We start from the raw sequence: 14,033 nt of genomic DNA, 5'->3' as shown, positions 1-14,033 counted from the left end.
ATTAGAACCAAACCAAAGTCTTAGGATAAAGTTATCTTAAGCACGAAGTCTTCGAAATGGGGTAGCTTTTGAGCATGAAGTCTTTCGGTGGAGTAGCCCAAAGCAATTGTAGAGTATCTTTAAGGAAGAGTCTTGGAAGTGGAGTAGCGTTTAAGCAATTAGCAACCGGAGTAGGTTGTGGAGTTATTTTATTATTTGGGGTGGTCTTAGTTTGTATGAGTTTACTTCTAAGATGTTTAATAAAATAGCGTTGGACGTAAGTCGTGGCGTAGTGACCGAACCAGTTTTAAAAACATCGTTTGTGTTGTCTGTTTACATTTTAATTCCGTTGTACTTTAACTCTCGATATTATTTAAGAATCCACTGTGGATTACACCGTGACTTATATTTGCTGAATTGTTGTTGCATACTTCTAACTCTATAGTTCTAAGTTTCAACCTCTGCTTTCATCTAAGTGTAGTGAAAAGTGTTTAAGAGTTTTAAAAGAAGCTTTCATTAAGCTTAAAATTTTAAATAGACACCTAGTTCACCCCCCCTCCCCCTCTTAGTTGCTCCCGTGCTTGACTCTTTAATTGATATCAAAGTCTCGTGCTTTTGATACTCATTAATTACCAGAGAGTTGATCCTATAGTCATGGATGTGAAACATACTAAGTACCATATCTTCAAAGGGGATAACTATCCTTGGTGGAAACACCGTATGGAACACTATGTCAAAAGCATAGATTACGAGTGTTGGGTCATAATTCAAAAGGGTCCCCTTGATATAACGGTTACTAACTACAATGGGACTAGTGCCGTAAAAAGTGAGGATAATTATCTCGAGGCCGATTATCGCAAAGTCGAGAAAAATTCTAAAGCCATGTCGATTCTCCAATATGGCATCGGTGAACAAGAAATTAATCGGATCTCTGGATGTACCTCGGCTAAAGAGATTTGGGAAACCCTAAGCCTTGCTTATGAGGAAACGTCTCAAGTCAAGAAGCATCGTATTGACCTACTTATGCAGCAATATGAGATGTTCAATATGATGAAAGACGAGTCAATAAATGGTCTTTCTTCTCTCTTTTCTAATATTGTTAATGAACTCCAGAGTCTAGGTAGAGAGTTAAAATGCGAGGATATAGTCCGAAAGATCCTTTATAGCCTAAGTGATAAATGGAAACTGAAGGTGACGGCAATTGAGGATGCTAAAGACTTATCTAAATTGCCCCTAGATAAACTAATGGGCTCACTCATGGTACACGAGTTAACTCTCGTGAAGCGTTCGGGTGAATTCTCTAAAGCTAGAGGTTTTACCCTCAAATCAACCTCAAGTGATGAGGAAGATGATGGAGATGATGACCAAGCCATGTACTCTTGTAATATGGCGGATATGATCAATAGTCACAATCCTAAGAAGTTCAACAATTCTAGCAAAAAACGTTTTCAAAAGAAACGATCTTATTCCACGGTGGCTTGTTTCAAATGTGGTGAGAAAGGTCACCTTATCAAAATTTCCCCAAGTAGAATGAGTTCAAATCTAAAGATAAACGAGATTTTAAAAAGAAAGATTTTAAGCATAAAGTCATGTCTGAAATATGGGGTTGTGTCTGATTCCAATGACGATGAAAGCCTTGCGGAGGAATTAGATGTCAAAGTTTGCATGACCACTCGTCTTGATCTCGATGGTCCCAAGTATTCAAAGAATGGATACGCACAATATCTTATGGCTCTCTGCAACGACTCCGATGATGACTCCGATGCTGAGGTAATTGATCTCAAGAACAAGTAGAGAACTCTTTCCAAAGAAAAGCTTTGCTTAATGCATGATGATGTTTTTGACAAATGTCTAGCTAAAAATGAGAAATCGACGCTATGCAAAATCAAATTGAGGAGATAGCCGAAGAGAATGTTGGTCTTAAAGAATGTCTAGATGAGATAAAAGAAAGTAACATCATCCCTCCCTTAAAAAGGAAGTTAAGAAATTAAGGAAATAAAACCTTGCTCTCACTAATATTGCTAGCTCGTCAAAAGCCATAGTGACCTCCACTGTTGCTTCTGATGTTGAAAAACAAAACGAGTCTTTGATTAATCATGTTAATGCTTTAACTAAAGAACGAGACTCCCTACTACCTAACCTCACTTCGTGTCAACCTGATAATAAAAAACTTGAACAGATTGCTTTGTTGCTAAGTGACGAAGCAAGTCATGTAAAACACGCTTTTGAAAAAATAGGACAATTAAATCTTGACCATCTTGCTAAAATTGAAACATTGACCAAAGAGCTACATGATGCTAAAGAGTTTTACAAGAAAACGGAAGGAAGCCAAACTACTTTGGACTCTCTCACAAGTCAGTATCAAAAATATGAAATTAAAGATGGACTTGGTTTCAAAAGCAACAGTGGAACACACTGTGGCTTTCGAAACTAGGAACCATACAAAATCGAATTTCGAAGAAGAAAATATGTTGGTCTTGCTAAGTATATTGTCTGCAATTTTTGTGGTAATACCGTTCATGAATTTAATGGTTGTCCTAAAATATTGAATGACTAAAACAAGAACATCAAGGTTGCTAAAAAGATGTGGATCCCTAAAGATTTAATTAATGATACGATTCACAACAAGGGGCCCAAACTTGTTTGGGTTCCTAAAATAACTTCTTGATTTCTTATAGGCATTAGTGAGAGGTCGCAACAATTGGTATCTGGATAGTGGATGTTCTCGTCACATGATGGGAAGTGAAAACCAATTTTTCTCACTAGAAGCCTACAATGGTGGTACCGTGACGTTTGGTGACAATAAGAAAGGTGAAATTATTACAATCGGGAAGGTTGGTAAGTCATCGTCACAATGTGTCGACAAGTGTTGCTTGTCAAAGGTTTGAAGCATAATATCCTTAGCATATCTCAGTTGTGTGATAAAGGTAATATTGTTGAATTTTGTGCTAGTGAATGTCATGCCCTAAATGATAATAAAAGGGAAATAGTTTTAGAAAGAAATCGTGTTAAAGATGTTTACTTGCTAATCTTTGTGCATTGTCTATTCGTATCATGTCTTGTATAACTGCTTTAAAGGAAAATGACCCATGGCTTTGATATAAAAGATTAGGTACGTAAACTCTAGAACATTGAACACCCTTAAGTGACTTGACTTAGTCTATGGCATTCCTAACATGAAATTTAACCTTAATGGTGTATGTGATGATTGTGGTAGAGGAAAACAAGTAAGAAGCTCCTTTAAATCCAAAAAGTCCGTTAGCACATCGAAACCTTTTGAGCTACTTCATATTGATTTATGTGGTCCAATATGTGTTAGAATTAAAGGACGTAGTCATTTCTTATGTGTGATTTTTGAAGACTTTTCACGATTTGTTTGGCTTCTCTACTTAAGTTTTAAAGATGATTTATTTGATGAATTTTTAATTTGGTTGAAAAAGGTCCAAAATAAATTTGATAAAAAGCTCATATCTTTGAGATCCGACCATAGAACCGAATTTGAAAATTCTTCATTTATTTCTTATTGTGATGAGCACGGTATTAGCCATAACTTTTCCGCACATGTTAAACGTCAACAAAATGGGGTTGTAGAGCGTATGAACCGTACACTTGAAAACATGACTAGGACTATGCTCATTAGTAGTAAGTTCAAAGAATTTTTGGGCCGAAGCGGTCAACACATCATGTCACATTTATAACCGTGTTATGATCCGTAAAATGCTTAACAAAACCCCCTACGAGTTGCTTAATAGAAGAAACCCTAATTTATCCTACATAAAATGCTTTGGAAGCAAGTGTTTTGTTCACAACAATGGAAAGGATAATTCGGGCAAATTTGATGCTCATAGTGATGAAGCCGTGTTTGTCGGTTATTCGGAACGTAGCAAGGCTTATAATGTGTATAATAAATGAACTGTGAAAATGGAAGAAAGTGTACATGTCATATTTGATGAGTGTAGTCTTTTTCATTGTAATTCGCAGGAAGAGGATGAAGAAGATGATGAGGACTATGAGCTTGGAATGATCCAGCATGACATGGATGGTTTACACGAAGCAAATGAGGAAAATTAGGAGAATTAACAGTTCGAGCCACTTTTGATTGAAGAACCTGGCCAAGAAACAGGGGGAACAGATCCACTTACAGCTGAAAATGAGGCTACTACATCCAGGGGGAATGGGGGAACACTTGAATAAAACGAACAAACAGAAATAAACCCCCAAACACAAAATGAACCAGAATCCACAGTGGACTCCATTGTTGAATCAGAACCCCATGATGCCTCAACATCCTTAAAAGTTTGAAATAAGTGGAAATATAAGAAATCTCACCCTCTTTCAAACTTGACCAGTGACTTGAATTCCGGAAGGAAAACAAGATCATCCCTCAATGAATTCTTTGCAATTCATGCCTTCCTCTCACAAATTGAACCGGAGAACGTCACCATGGCTCTTGAAGTTCCTAGTTGGGTGATGGAGTTGCAATGGAAACTTAATCAATTCAAAAGGAGTGAGGTATGGAATCTTGTCCCTAGACTTACTAATTGTACCGTGATTGGTACTAAATGGGTCTTTCACAATAAGCTTGATGATTCAGTTAATATCATAAGGAATAAAGCTAGATTAATGGTGCAAGGATTTAAACAACAAGAAAGTATCGATTATAATGAAACCTTCGCATAGGTAGCTAGGTTTGAAGTCATACGTATGCTAATAGCTTTTGTAGCTCACAAAGGCATCAAATTTTTTCAAATAGATGTCAAAATGGCTTTTCTAAATGGTTATTTAGAAGAGGAAGTCTTTGTGGAGCAACCACCGGGTTTTATGAACAATGAATTTCCAAACCATGTTTTTAAATTGAACAAATCACTTTATGGTTTAAAGCAAGCTCCAAGGACTTGGTATGATCGCTTGTCAAAATTTATTTTAGAAAATGGTTTTGTGCAAGGATTCGTTGATAAAACATTGTTCATAAAGTCACAATGTGGGGAACTATTGATTGTAGAGATTAATTTTGATGACATAATATTTGGTACAACGAATGAACTCCTTTAATTTTAGTTTTCAGAACTAATGAAATCTGAGTTTGAAATGAGTATGATGGGAGAGTTAGGGTTCTTCCTTGGGCTTCAAATTAAGCAAACTCATGATGGTGTGATGATTTATCAACAAATGTACATAAATAAGATGCTATGTAAGTTCGGTATGACAAATTCAAACCCATTCTGTACACCTATTATTTCATCCATCAAGCTTGACAAAGATGAGAAGGGTAAGAAAGTTGATGAAACGATGTATCGAGGTATGATCGGTTCATTACTTTATTTATCCGCTAATCTGCCGGATTTTCAATATAGTGTATGTCTATGTGCTCGTTTCCAAGCAAGTCCTAGAGAATCGCACTTCATTGCCGTAAAACGTATTTTTAGGTACTTGGTTGGAACGCAAAATTTGTATCTTTGGTATCCCTCACATTGTCCTTTCGAGCTTTATGGATACCCGGATGCAGATTATGCCGGAAGCGTTATTGATACAAAGAGAACATCCGGAATTGCCACTTTCTTGGGCCCATGTTTGATCTCATGGGCGTTAAAGAAATAAAACACCGTTGCTCTTTCCACCACCGAAAGCGAGTACGTAAGTGCCGTATTGTGTTACACGCAAATCCTTTGGGTTCGACAACAATTAAGAGACTATGGTATTATCTTTGATTCAACTCCTATCTTTTGTGATAATACTAGTGCTATTAATATTTCCGATAACCCAATACAACACTTAAGGACAATACATATTGACATACGACACCACTTTTTACGTGATCATGTGGAAATATGTCAAATTCGTCTTAAATTTTGTAGAACGGAAAATCAAATAGCCGACATTTTTACAAAACCGGTGGAAAGAGAACAATTCGTAAAACTTCGATTGGAAATTTATTTGTTAGATTGTGCATAAATTTGATTAACAAAAAACCTCGCATCACTGACTTAAGTAGACGGTTTTACATATTTTTTTAACTAAGATGATTTTATGTTAATATGAAACAAGTTAAATGATTAATCGATATGCAAAATCCATTGTGTAAAATTGTTAATTGCGTAGAGCCACTAAAGTGAATGACCCACACCTATCAACTAACCCTTCGTCATTCCCCATGACCACTTGTAGCCACCTAAAGCCACTCATGACCCTACCCTTAGCTTGCACGGCTACACCTCCTCAACACCCAACCATATATCACTTTTATTATTCATCTTTCCATCTCATTTACTCCTTAAAATTCAAACAAATAATAATGAACTCCCTTTTTGCATTCAAATATCTTAAACATATTCACCTCACCTAACTTCTCTCCAAAACCGTTCAAAAATCTCCTCTCCCAACTCTTACTCTTACCTTCACTTTGAAAGTCATGCCTCCCAAAAAAACCCTCAACAAAAATATCAATGAAATTCGAGCATCTTACATACCAAAACCGAAAACGAATCCACCCTTTTTTTAACCAAGCACCAAAAGTCTAGGTTCCAAATTTTATGAAAGCAAAAAATCAAGTCCGAAACCTAAATTAACTCCAATGCCGAGAAGGAAAACGGTAGCAAAGTGTCCCAAAACAGCCTCCGAGGCTAGACGATATTCAAGTCGGGTTTTCAATCTGAAAATCGATTTGAATAAACCACATGCAATGGATACCGAGGATGAAGATGGTGGTTCTAAGGTTGTTAATGAAGTTGACGATGATGGAACTATTATAAATAAGACCCTAGTTAGATTCCTCTAAATAGATGTCAAGTTATTTCTTAACTTAGTTTAAGATGGTCTTATTACATGCATGAAAAAGATAATCAAGAAGAGTAGAGAAGAAAATATTTCCTCACATTGAATATAAGGCAATGCACACCTCAAGAATAATCTTGATGTTCTTGAGCTTGTAATATAAGATGGATGATCCTCCTTAACCCAAAGTTCCCAAAGTAGGAAACCTCCTTCAAGTACAAACCCAAGACTAGCCCAAATCTTAGTATAAATATGACTAGTTTTTACTACTAAGAAACCTTGAAAAAACTAAATAATATTACTATTATAGTAATATAAGATGTATAATAATATTTGTGAGTTTTTATGTGAATATAAGATGAAAAATTTGAACAACAAATTCTTCTCTGTTCTCCTCTCTTTTACACTGCCAAAGAGGAGTATTTTAGACCAATTTTTGACTCTAAAATCTCTACATACAATTGTGAGTGTAGTGAGGTATTTATAGAATCTCAAATGTAAACAATTTAGAGATAGGACAACACATGAGCACATGGTTTAGAATCTTTTGTTCTACAAATTGACAAAACTATGGAGTGTAAAATACTCACCTCATACGCGGCTCACATGGTCCATTTTGGGTCTATTTTGATTTTTAACATTTGTCCCACAAATTCTTATTAGTCTTATATTTAATTATCTTATATAATTAAATATTAACTTTATTATTTAACACTTATATAATACAAATTAACAACTTACACACGCTTAACTTTTAAGTGTTATTTAACTACTTTATCAATATATAAAGTGTGTTATAAAACCCAATTAGTTAATATTACAACCCTTTGTAACATTAACTAACTAATTACCTCCGCCTCATGACATATACATGAATAATATATTATTTAGTAAATTAACTATTAATTATTAATTATTATTTAATTTTAATCATATTAAAATTTTATTAGTCAATTATCACATAATTGAATAATAAACTCTCTTGGCCCGAGTTCCAAACTCGTCTTAAAAACAAACTCATATGACTAATTCTTTGGTCACTTTATTCAAGGGACTAATTAAATATATCTTTATATAAATAATTAACTTTTCCATTTGGGCATCATCCTATAGGTGTGACCGAAAGGGATCAGTTGAACACCGCCGTCAAATGACAGTAATGTCTACCTCTAGTAAGCCGAGCGTTACCGATATACGTTGATAACCTGACGAGTATAAAATAAATATTATATCCCTAATGTTCCTTTTATGAGATTTATTATGTAGACGCACTATTGAGGAGGACACCTACTCCAAGAATCTCCCACTTGTCCGACACAAGTGTGCACTACCGATTCTCTTGTCCGTTATATCTCCCACTCCATGCAAGATGTCTTAGAGGTCGTACTTGCGCATAAACATATCATGAGTGCTTTCCTCGATCAGGAGAGTAACTGTCTGACCGGAAAATGTACTATAGATCACTTCCAAGCGTGGCCACACATTTCCAGTCACTACTCCTCGAGTGGCCCTGAGATGTATAAACCTTGATGAGGATGGATAACTTCGGTTGACCTATTTTCTTTGTTCAATCACAGATCACCATAACCCAGTACATGCCCATCGGCCTCCTTTTACGGCCTGACCTAGAACAAAAACCTAAGTCAATCGGAAACTGTACTGAGGCATACAAATAGTCGCTAGTCTAAATAATCGACTATAAGGAATAAAAAGAGGTCCTTGCCATGACCAGGCAATCTAAGGACTCTTATACAAAAATTGTCACTGCCCGACAGAGTGTCTCCACCGTCTGCCTATATAATCGACTAGTCATATAAATGACTTTATGGCTTCCGAACACGCCATCAATCGACTTACAACGAAGTCACTCCGAGACGTCGCCTCATTAAATAACTAGGGACAAAAACACAATGTAAATCATGTTCACTTTAAGTACTGTTCAACGTTGTCTCAACAACATACTTGGAAAAACAAAGTATTATAATAAAACAGAGTTATGAAAAACTTAAAACGATTAATGCGATTATCATATATGTACATAATGATTCAAAATCCAATTATTACATATCTTATAATCTACTGCAAATCAGGTACACGTTTCAATCCCATTAAAAGTACATGACTATTATGCTTAGCTTGCTATAATGGCTTGGTTAAATGATCAACAACATTATCATCTATCCCAACCTTGAAAATCGCAATTTCCTCTCACTCAATCTAATCTCTAATTAAATGATACTTCCTGAGCATGTGCCTAGATTGATTACTAGACTTAGGCTCCTTTGCTTGAAAGATAACCCCATTTTATCAAAGAAAATGGTGATAGGATTTGCAGCAGTAGGAACTACTTTTAGCCCTTCCAAGAACTGCCGAATCCATATAGCTTGTTTTGCAACTTCCGACGCCGCAAGATACTCGGCTTCCGTTGGAAAATTTGCAGTAACTCTTTGCTTCAAACTTTTCCAGTCAACAACTCCAACATTCATCATAAAGATATAGCCAGATTGGGATTTTAAATCATCCAGATCAGTTTGGAAACTAACATCTGTGTAACCCCTTACACATAGCTCAGTATCAACTCCAAACACTAAGAACGAATCCTTAATCCTTCTCAAGTATTTAAGGATGCTCTTTACGGCTATCCAATGACTTTCACCTGGGTTCTTTTTATAACGATTCGTTATACTCAAAGCATACCAGATATCAGGACGAGTGTACATCATAGCATACATGATTGATCCAACAACGGAAGCATAAGGGAACAAACTCATGCGTTCAATTTCTGATTGTTCAGTAGGACACTGTGACTTGCTTAGAGTGATCACATGGCCCATTGGCACATAACCTCTCTTAGAATTTGTCATTTTGAACCTGTCAAGAATCTTATCTATATAAGCTTCTTTACTTAATTCCAATATCCATTTGGATCTATCTCTATAAATCTGGTTACCCAATATACGTTGTGCCTCTCCTAAGTCTTTCATTTGAAAATGATTCCCAAGCCACTCTTTAACAGAAGTAAGCATTAGTATATCATTTCCATTGAGCAATATGTCATCCACATATAGAACTAAAAAGACCATTTTGCTCCCATTAAACTGTATGTACAAACATGGTTCCTCGACACGTCGAGTAAATCCATTTTATTTAATCACCTAATCAAATTGATGATTCCAACTCCTTAATGCTAGCTTAAGTCCAAGAATGGACCTCTTAAGCTTGCATACCTTCTTAGGATTACATGGATCAACAAAACCTTCAGGTTGTGTCATATACACTTCCTCTTCTAGAAACCCATTCAAGAAGGCAGTTTGCTTGTACATCCATCTGCCAAATTTCATAATCATGAAATGCAGCAATTGCTAAGAGGATTCAAATAGACCTAAGCATTGCAACTGGCGCAAAAGTCTCGTAATAGTGAAGACCATGAAATTGAGTGAAATCTTTTGCAACCTATCGCGCTTTGTAGACATCTTTATGTCCATCCAAGCCGAATTTGATTTTAAAAATCCATTTACACTAAAGAGGTCTAACATCCTCAGGTAAATAAACTAGGTCCCCTACCTGATTTTCGTACTTGGAGTTCATTTTGGATTGCATGGCTTCTAGTCATAGTTTAGAGTTAGGACTAGAAATAGCTGCCTTGTCGGTAGTTGGTTCGTCAATTTATAAAAGTAAAACATCGTGGTCACCATCTTCCTTAGTAATATCAAGTGATATATCAGGTTGATGGCTAACACGACTTGACCTCCTAGGAATAACAACTAAGTCAGATGAAGAAGGAACATCTTCCTGCGTCACTTCCTAAGTTTGTGTCTCTTGAACTTCATCAAGTTCAAATTTTCTCCCACTATGTCTTTTAGAAATAAACTCTTTTTCTAGAAAGATAGCATCATGAGCCACAAACATTTTGTTCTCGTGACGACGGTAGAAGTAATAACCACATGTTTCCTTAGGATAACCTACAGATAAACATTTCTCAGATCGGGGAGCTAACTTATTGTCAGACTTGTTCTTGACATAAGCTTCTCAACCCCAGATTTTCATAAATGACAAATTAGGGACCTTCCCTTTTCACAACTCTTGTGGAGTTTTTTAGCTGCTTTAGTCGGGCTTTTATTTAATATGGATGTAGCGGACTTGATAGCAAAACCTCAAAACGAGTCAGGAAGCTCAGTCTGACTCATCATAGACCGAACCATATCCAATAATGTTCGGTTTCTCCTCTCGGCCACACCATTCAATTGTGGTGTGCCAGGAGGAGTCCATTGTGATATTATACCACACTGTTTCAGATGATAATCAAAGTCATTAATTAGATATTTCCCACCACGATCGGATCGTAATGTTTAGATCTTTCTTTCTAATTGATTTTCTACTTCATTTTGGAATTCTTTGAACTTCTCAAAGGCTTCACTCTTGTACTTCATTAAGTAGATGTATCCATATCTGCTTAAGTCATATCAGTGAAAGTAATAAAGTAGTCATATCCACCTCTAGCGGTGATAGTCATTGATCTACACACATCAATATGTATAAGGCCTAACAATTCACTTGCTCTTTCTCCTTTTCCAGAAAAAGGTGATCGAGTCATTTTGCCAAGAAGACAAGATTCGTATGTACCATAAGATTCGAAATCAAACGGTGATAGAATATCAGTCTTAACTATCTCTTCATGCGTTTCGTTTATATGACCTAAACAACAATGCCAGAGATAAGATTGATCTGGGTCATCTGTTTTGAGCTTTTTGTTTTCTATATGATAAACTTCATTAGTAAGATCTAGAATATAAATATCATTGATAGAGTTGGCATAACCCAACATCATATCATTAAAATAAAAGGTACAACACTTGTCCTTGATTAAAAAGGAGAAACCTTCTGCATCTAATACAGATATGGAAATTATATTCTTGCTTATAGGAGGTAAAAAATAACAGTTATTTAAATACAACTAAAGACCAGATGCTAAATGAATTACATAAGTCCCTACGGAGACGGCAGTTACTCTAGCTCTGTTCCTTACTCGTAGATCGACTTCACCCTTGACTAGTTGATACACGTTTCTCATACCCTGTAAATGATTACAAAGACGAGAACCACATCCAGTATCAAATACCCATGTAGTGGCACTAGCATAAAATATGTCTATCACATAGATGACGGATTAAATTATACCTGAAGATGTCACACGTCCTACTTTCTTATCATCCAGATTCTTGGGGCAATTCCTTTTCCAATGCCCATTATCGTCATAATAGAAGCACTTCTCATTAGATGTCGGCCCTTTATTAGCATTGGGTTGGCTATTCACAATAGCTTTTCCCTTCTCCTTTGCATGCGAGAAGGGTTTCTTCCCTTTGCTGGCTCCCTTATTGAAATTTTTCTTCCCCTTAACACTCAATGTAAGAACATCCTTCTTAATACTCCTACTCGATTTTATGTCCCTCTCGGCCTTGACGAGAAGTCCATGAACCTCATGAATACTTTTATTCGTGTTGTTTATGTTATAATTCACCCTAAAATAGGCAAATCCATCTTGCAAAGAGTGTAGTACGCGGTTAATCACAATTTCTTGAGAAATCTGACAACCTGCTTCTCGAGTGTTTCCACGTACTCAATCATTTTGAGCACGTGAGAACTCAGAGATTATACTTTCTTTAAACTTGCTTCAAAGAAACGGAAAATAGCATCGTACTGGAGTATACGAGGGGCTTGCGAGAACATAGTCTTAAGCCTCATGAATATTTCGTGAGCGTTAAGGTGAATCCACTTTCGTTGCAAAGATTAAGATATAGCAAAAATCGAAACATTTTTTATCGCCCTCGATTCGCGTTAGTACTCTTCATTAGAGTTCCTCACATCAGGATTAGCCCTAACTCCCGGTGTGGGTGGAGAAGGGTCAACAAGATACCGCATTTTGCCATCGGCGATGGCGGCAATCCGAAGTTGTACTTCCCAATCAGTAAAATTACTACCATCCTCCTTTAATGAAACTTTTTCCATAAAGGACCTTAGCCATGAGTCTTTGGAAAGTGGAGCGGATTGTGATGATGTTGTCATTGTTGCGAGATATTATCAACTACAAACGGAACAAGGAGGAAAATTAACATTTATCGTAAAATCATACTTGTAAAATGTTTTAATTTAACAAGTTAAGTTGCATTTATATAATGATCTCCCACTAAATTATATAAACGATTAAAAGACCCGTATCTAATTAATTTTGGGCACGGTGAGCCGATACATTCCAATCTTAATTAAATTCAGTGAGTTAACTTTTAACTGATTCTATACCTAGAACTCTTGGTCGGCAATTTTTTTAAATTTATCTCTAGCCCCGGAACTGAGACTCGTCACTGCATCCCATTGAATCCAACCAAATTTGACGCGTAATAACAATTATTGTCCTATTTACCCAACGTAAAAAGGTCACACCTCGCTGAGGCGAGCGCACTCCTAATGAAGAAGGAATTCATAGGTGCTACTAATTGGTAAGGCTAATCTCAATTTTAATTAATGTGAGAGATGTTGTCAATTAATCATCGATCACTTTTAAGGGAACTAGATCGATGAATTCTAGATGAACGTAAATTGAAAACATTCATATGTAATGATAAAATGCATGTTGTGACGATTTAGCATGAATGCATGTAAACATGTAATAAAACAATAAAGTCCTAGTATGGCCACCTACTAATTCTAGCTAATCTAATTAACTAGACTATTACACTTCGGAAACCAACTCCTTGGTCCCTTGAGTCTTCATTGGAACACCTTCCAAGAAACCTCCGTCTTTAGGATTTCATAACTCCTTTCCCAAATAACACCGTCTCGTGGAAAGTCCGTCTTTTGGAAAAAACGCCGGAATAGTTAAATAACCACTATAATCAATATTACTATTATACATTGATTAAAATAAATAAAATAAATCTATTAATTAATTACAAACCAACGATACGAGATCGTATTTAAATTACAAACCAACCGATATTCTCATACATTGCGAGTAATACCGATTTCTAACTATTCCCATACTAGGAAAATTACATGATTAGTAAATAATATCCATTCATCAACATGAATAATAAATATGCATGAAATAATAAAAACATGCCAAATCGTCCTAGCATACAAACAACGATTACTTGAGCTCGGTTTTGCGGAATTGGACATTTTTAACCATTAAAAATTCCTAATCAACTCTTAAAACATTTTATAAGAATAACCTATCATTCAAATCTTGTCTAGCCCCAAAAAATTATTCCCCACTAATTATTTGG

General features: G+C 36.0%; 1 protein-coding gene across 1 annotated transcript; it reads left to right on the top strand.

Annotated features, from left to right (window-relative positions):
• Nucleotides 1-633: 633 nt before the first annotated feature.
• Nucleotides 634-4,050, top strand: LOC141627762 (uncharacterized). Its single transcript, XM_074440984.1, has 3 exons — nucleotides 634-1,749; nucleotides 2,658-2,813; nucleotides 3,961-4,050. Exons 1-3 carry the CDS (start codon nucleotides 634-636, stop codon nucleotides 4,048-4,050), a joined length of 1,362 nt encoding a protein of 453 aa, XP_074297085.1.
• The last annotated feature ends 9,983 nt before the right edge of the window (nucleotides 4,051-14,033 follow it).

The sequence above is a fragment of the Silene latifolia genome, chromosome Y, assembly GCF_048544455.1.
Source record: "Silene latifolia isolate original U9 population chromosome Y, ASM4854445v1, whole genome shotgun sequence".
Classification (NCBI taxonomy): Eukaryota; Viridiplantae; Streptophyta; class Magnoliopsida; order Caryophyllales; family Caryophyllaceae; genus Silene; species Silene latifolia.
Note: the sequence above shows the minus strand (reverse complement) of the source record. Positions and strands in the feature narration are given on the sequence as shown.

Bases quoted from the DNA above. Each gene is read 5' to 3' on its own strand.
- LOC141627762 (XM_074440984.1), top strand. From the start codon at position 634: ATGGATGTGAAACATACTAAGTACCATATCTTCAAAGGGGATAACTAT. The intron at 1,750-2,657 runs GTAATTGATCTC...GATTTCTTATAG, and splicing joins ATGATGACTCCGATGCTGAG to GCATTAGTGAGAGGTCGCAA. The intron at 2,814-3,960 runs GTTGGTAAGTCA...TGTAATTCGCAG, and splicing joins AAATTATTACAATCGGGAAG to GAAGAGGATGAAGAAGATGA.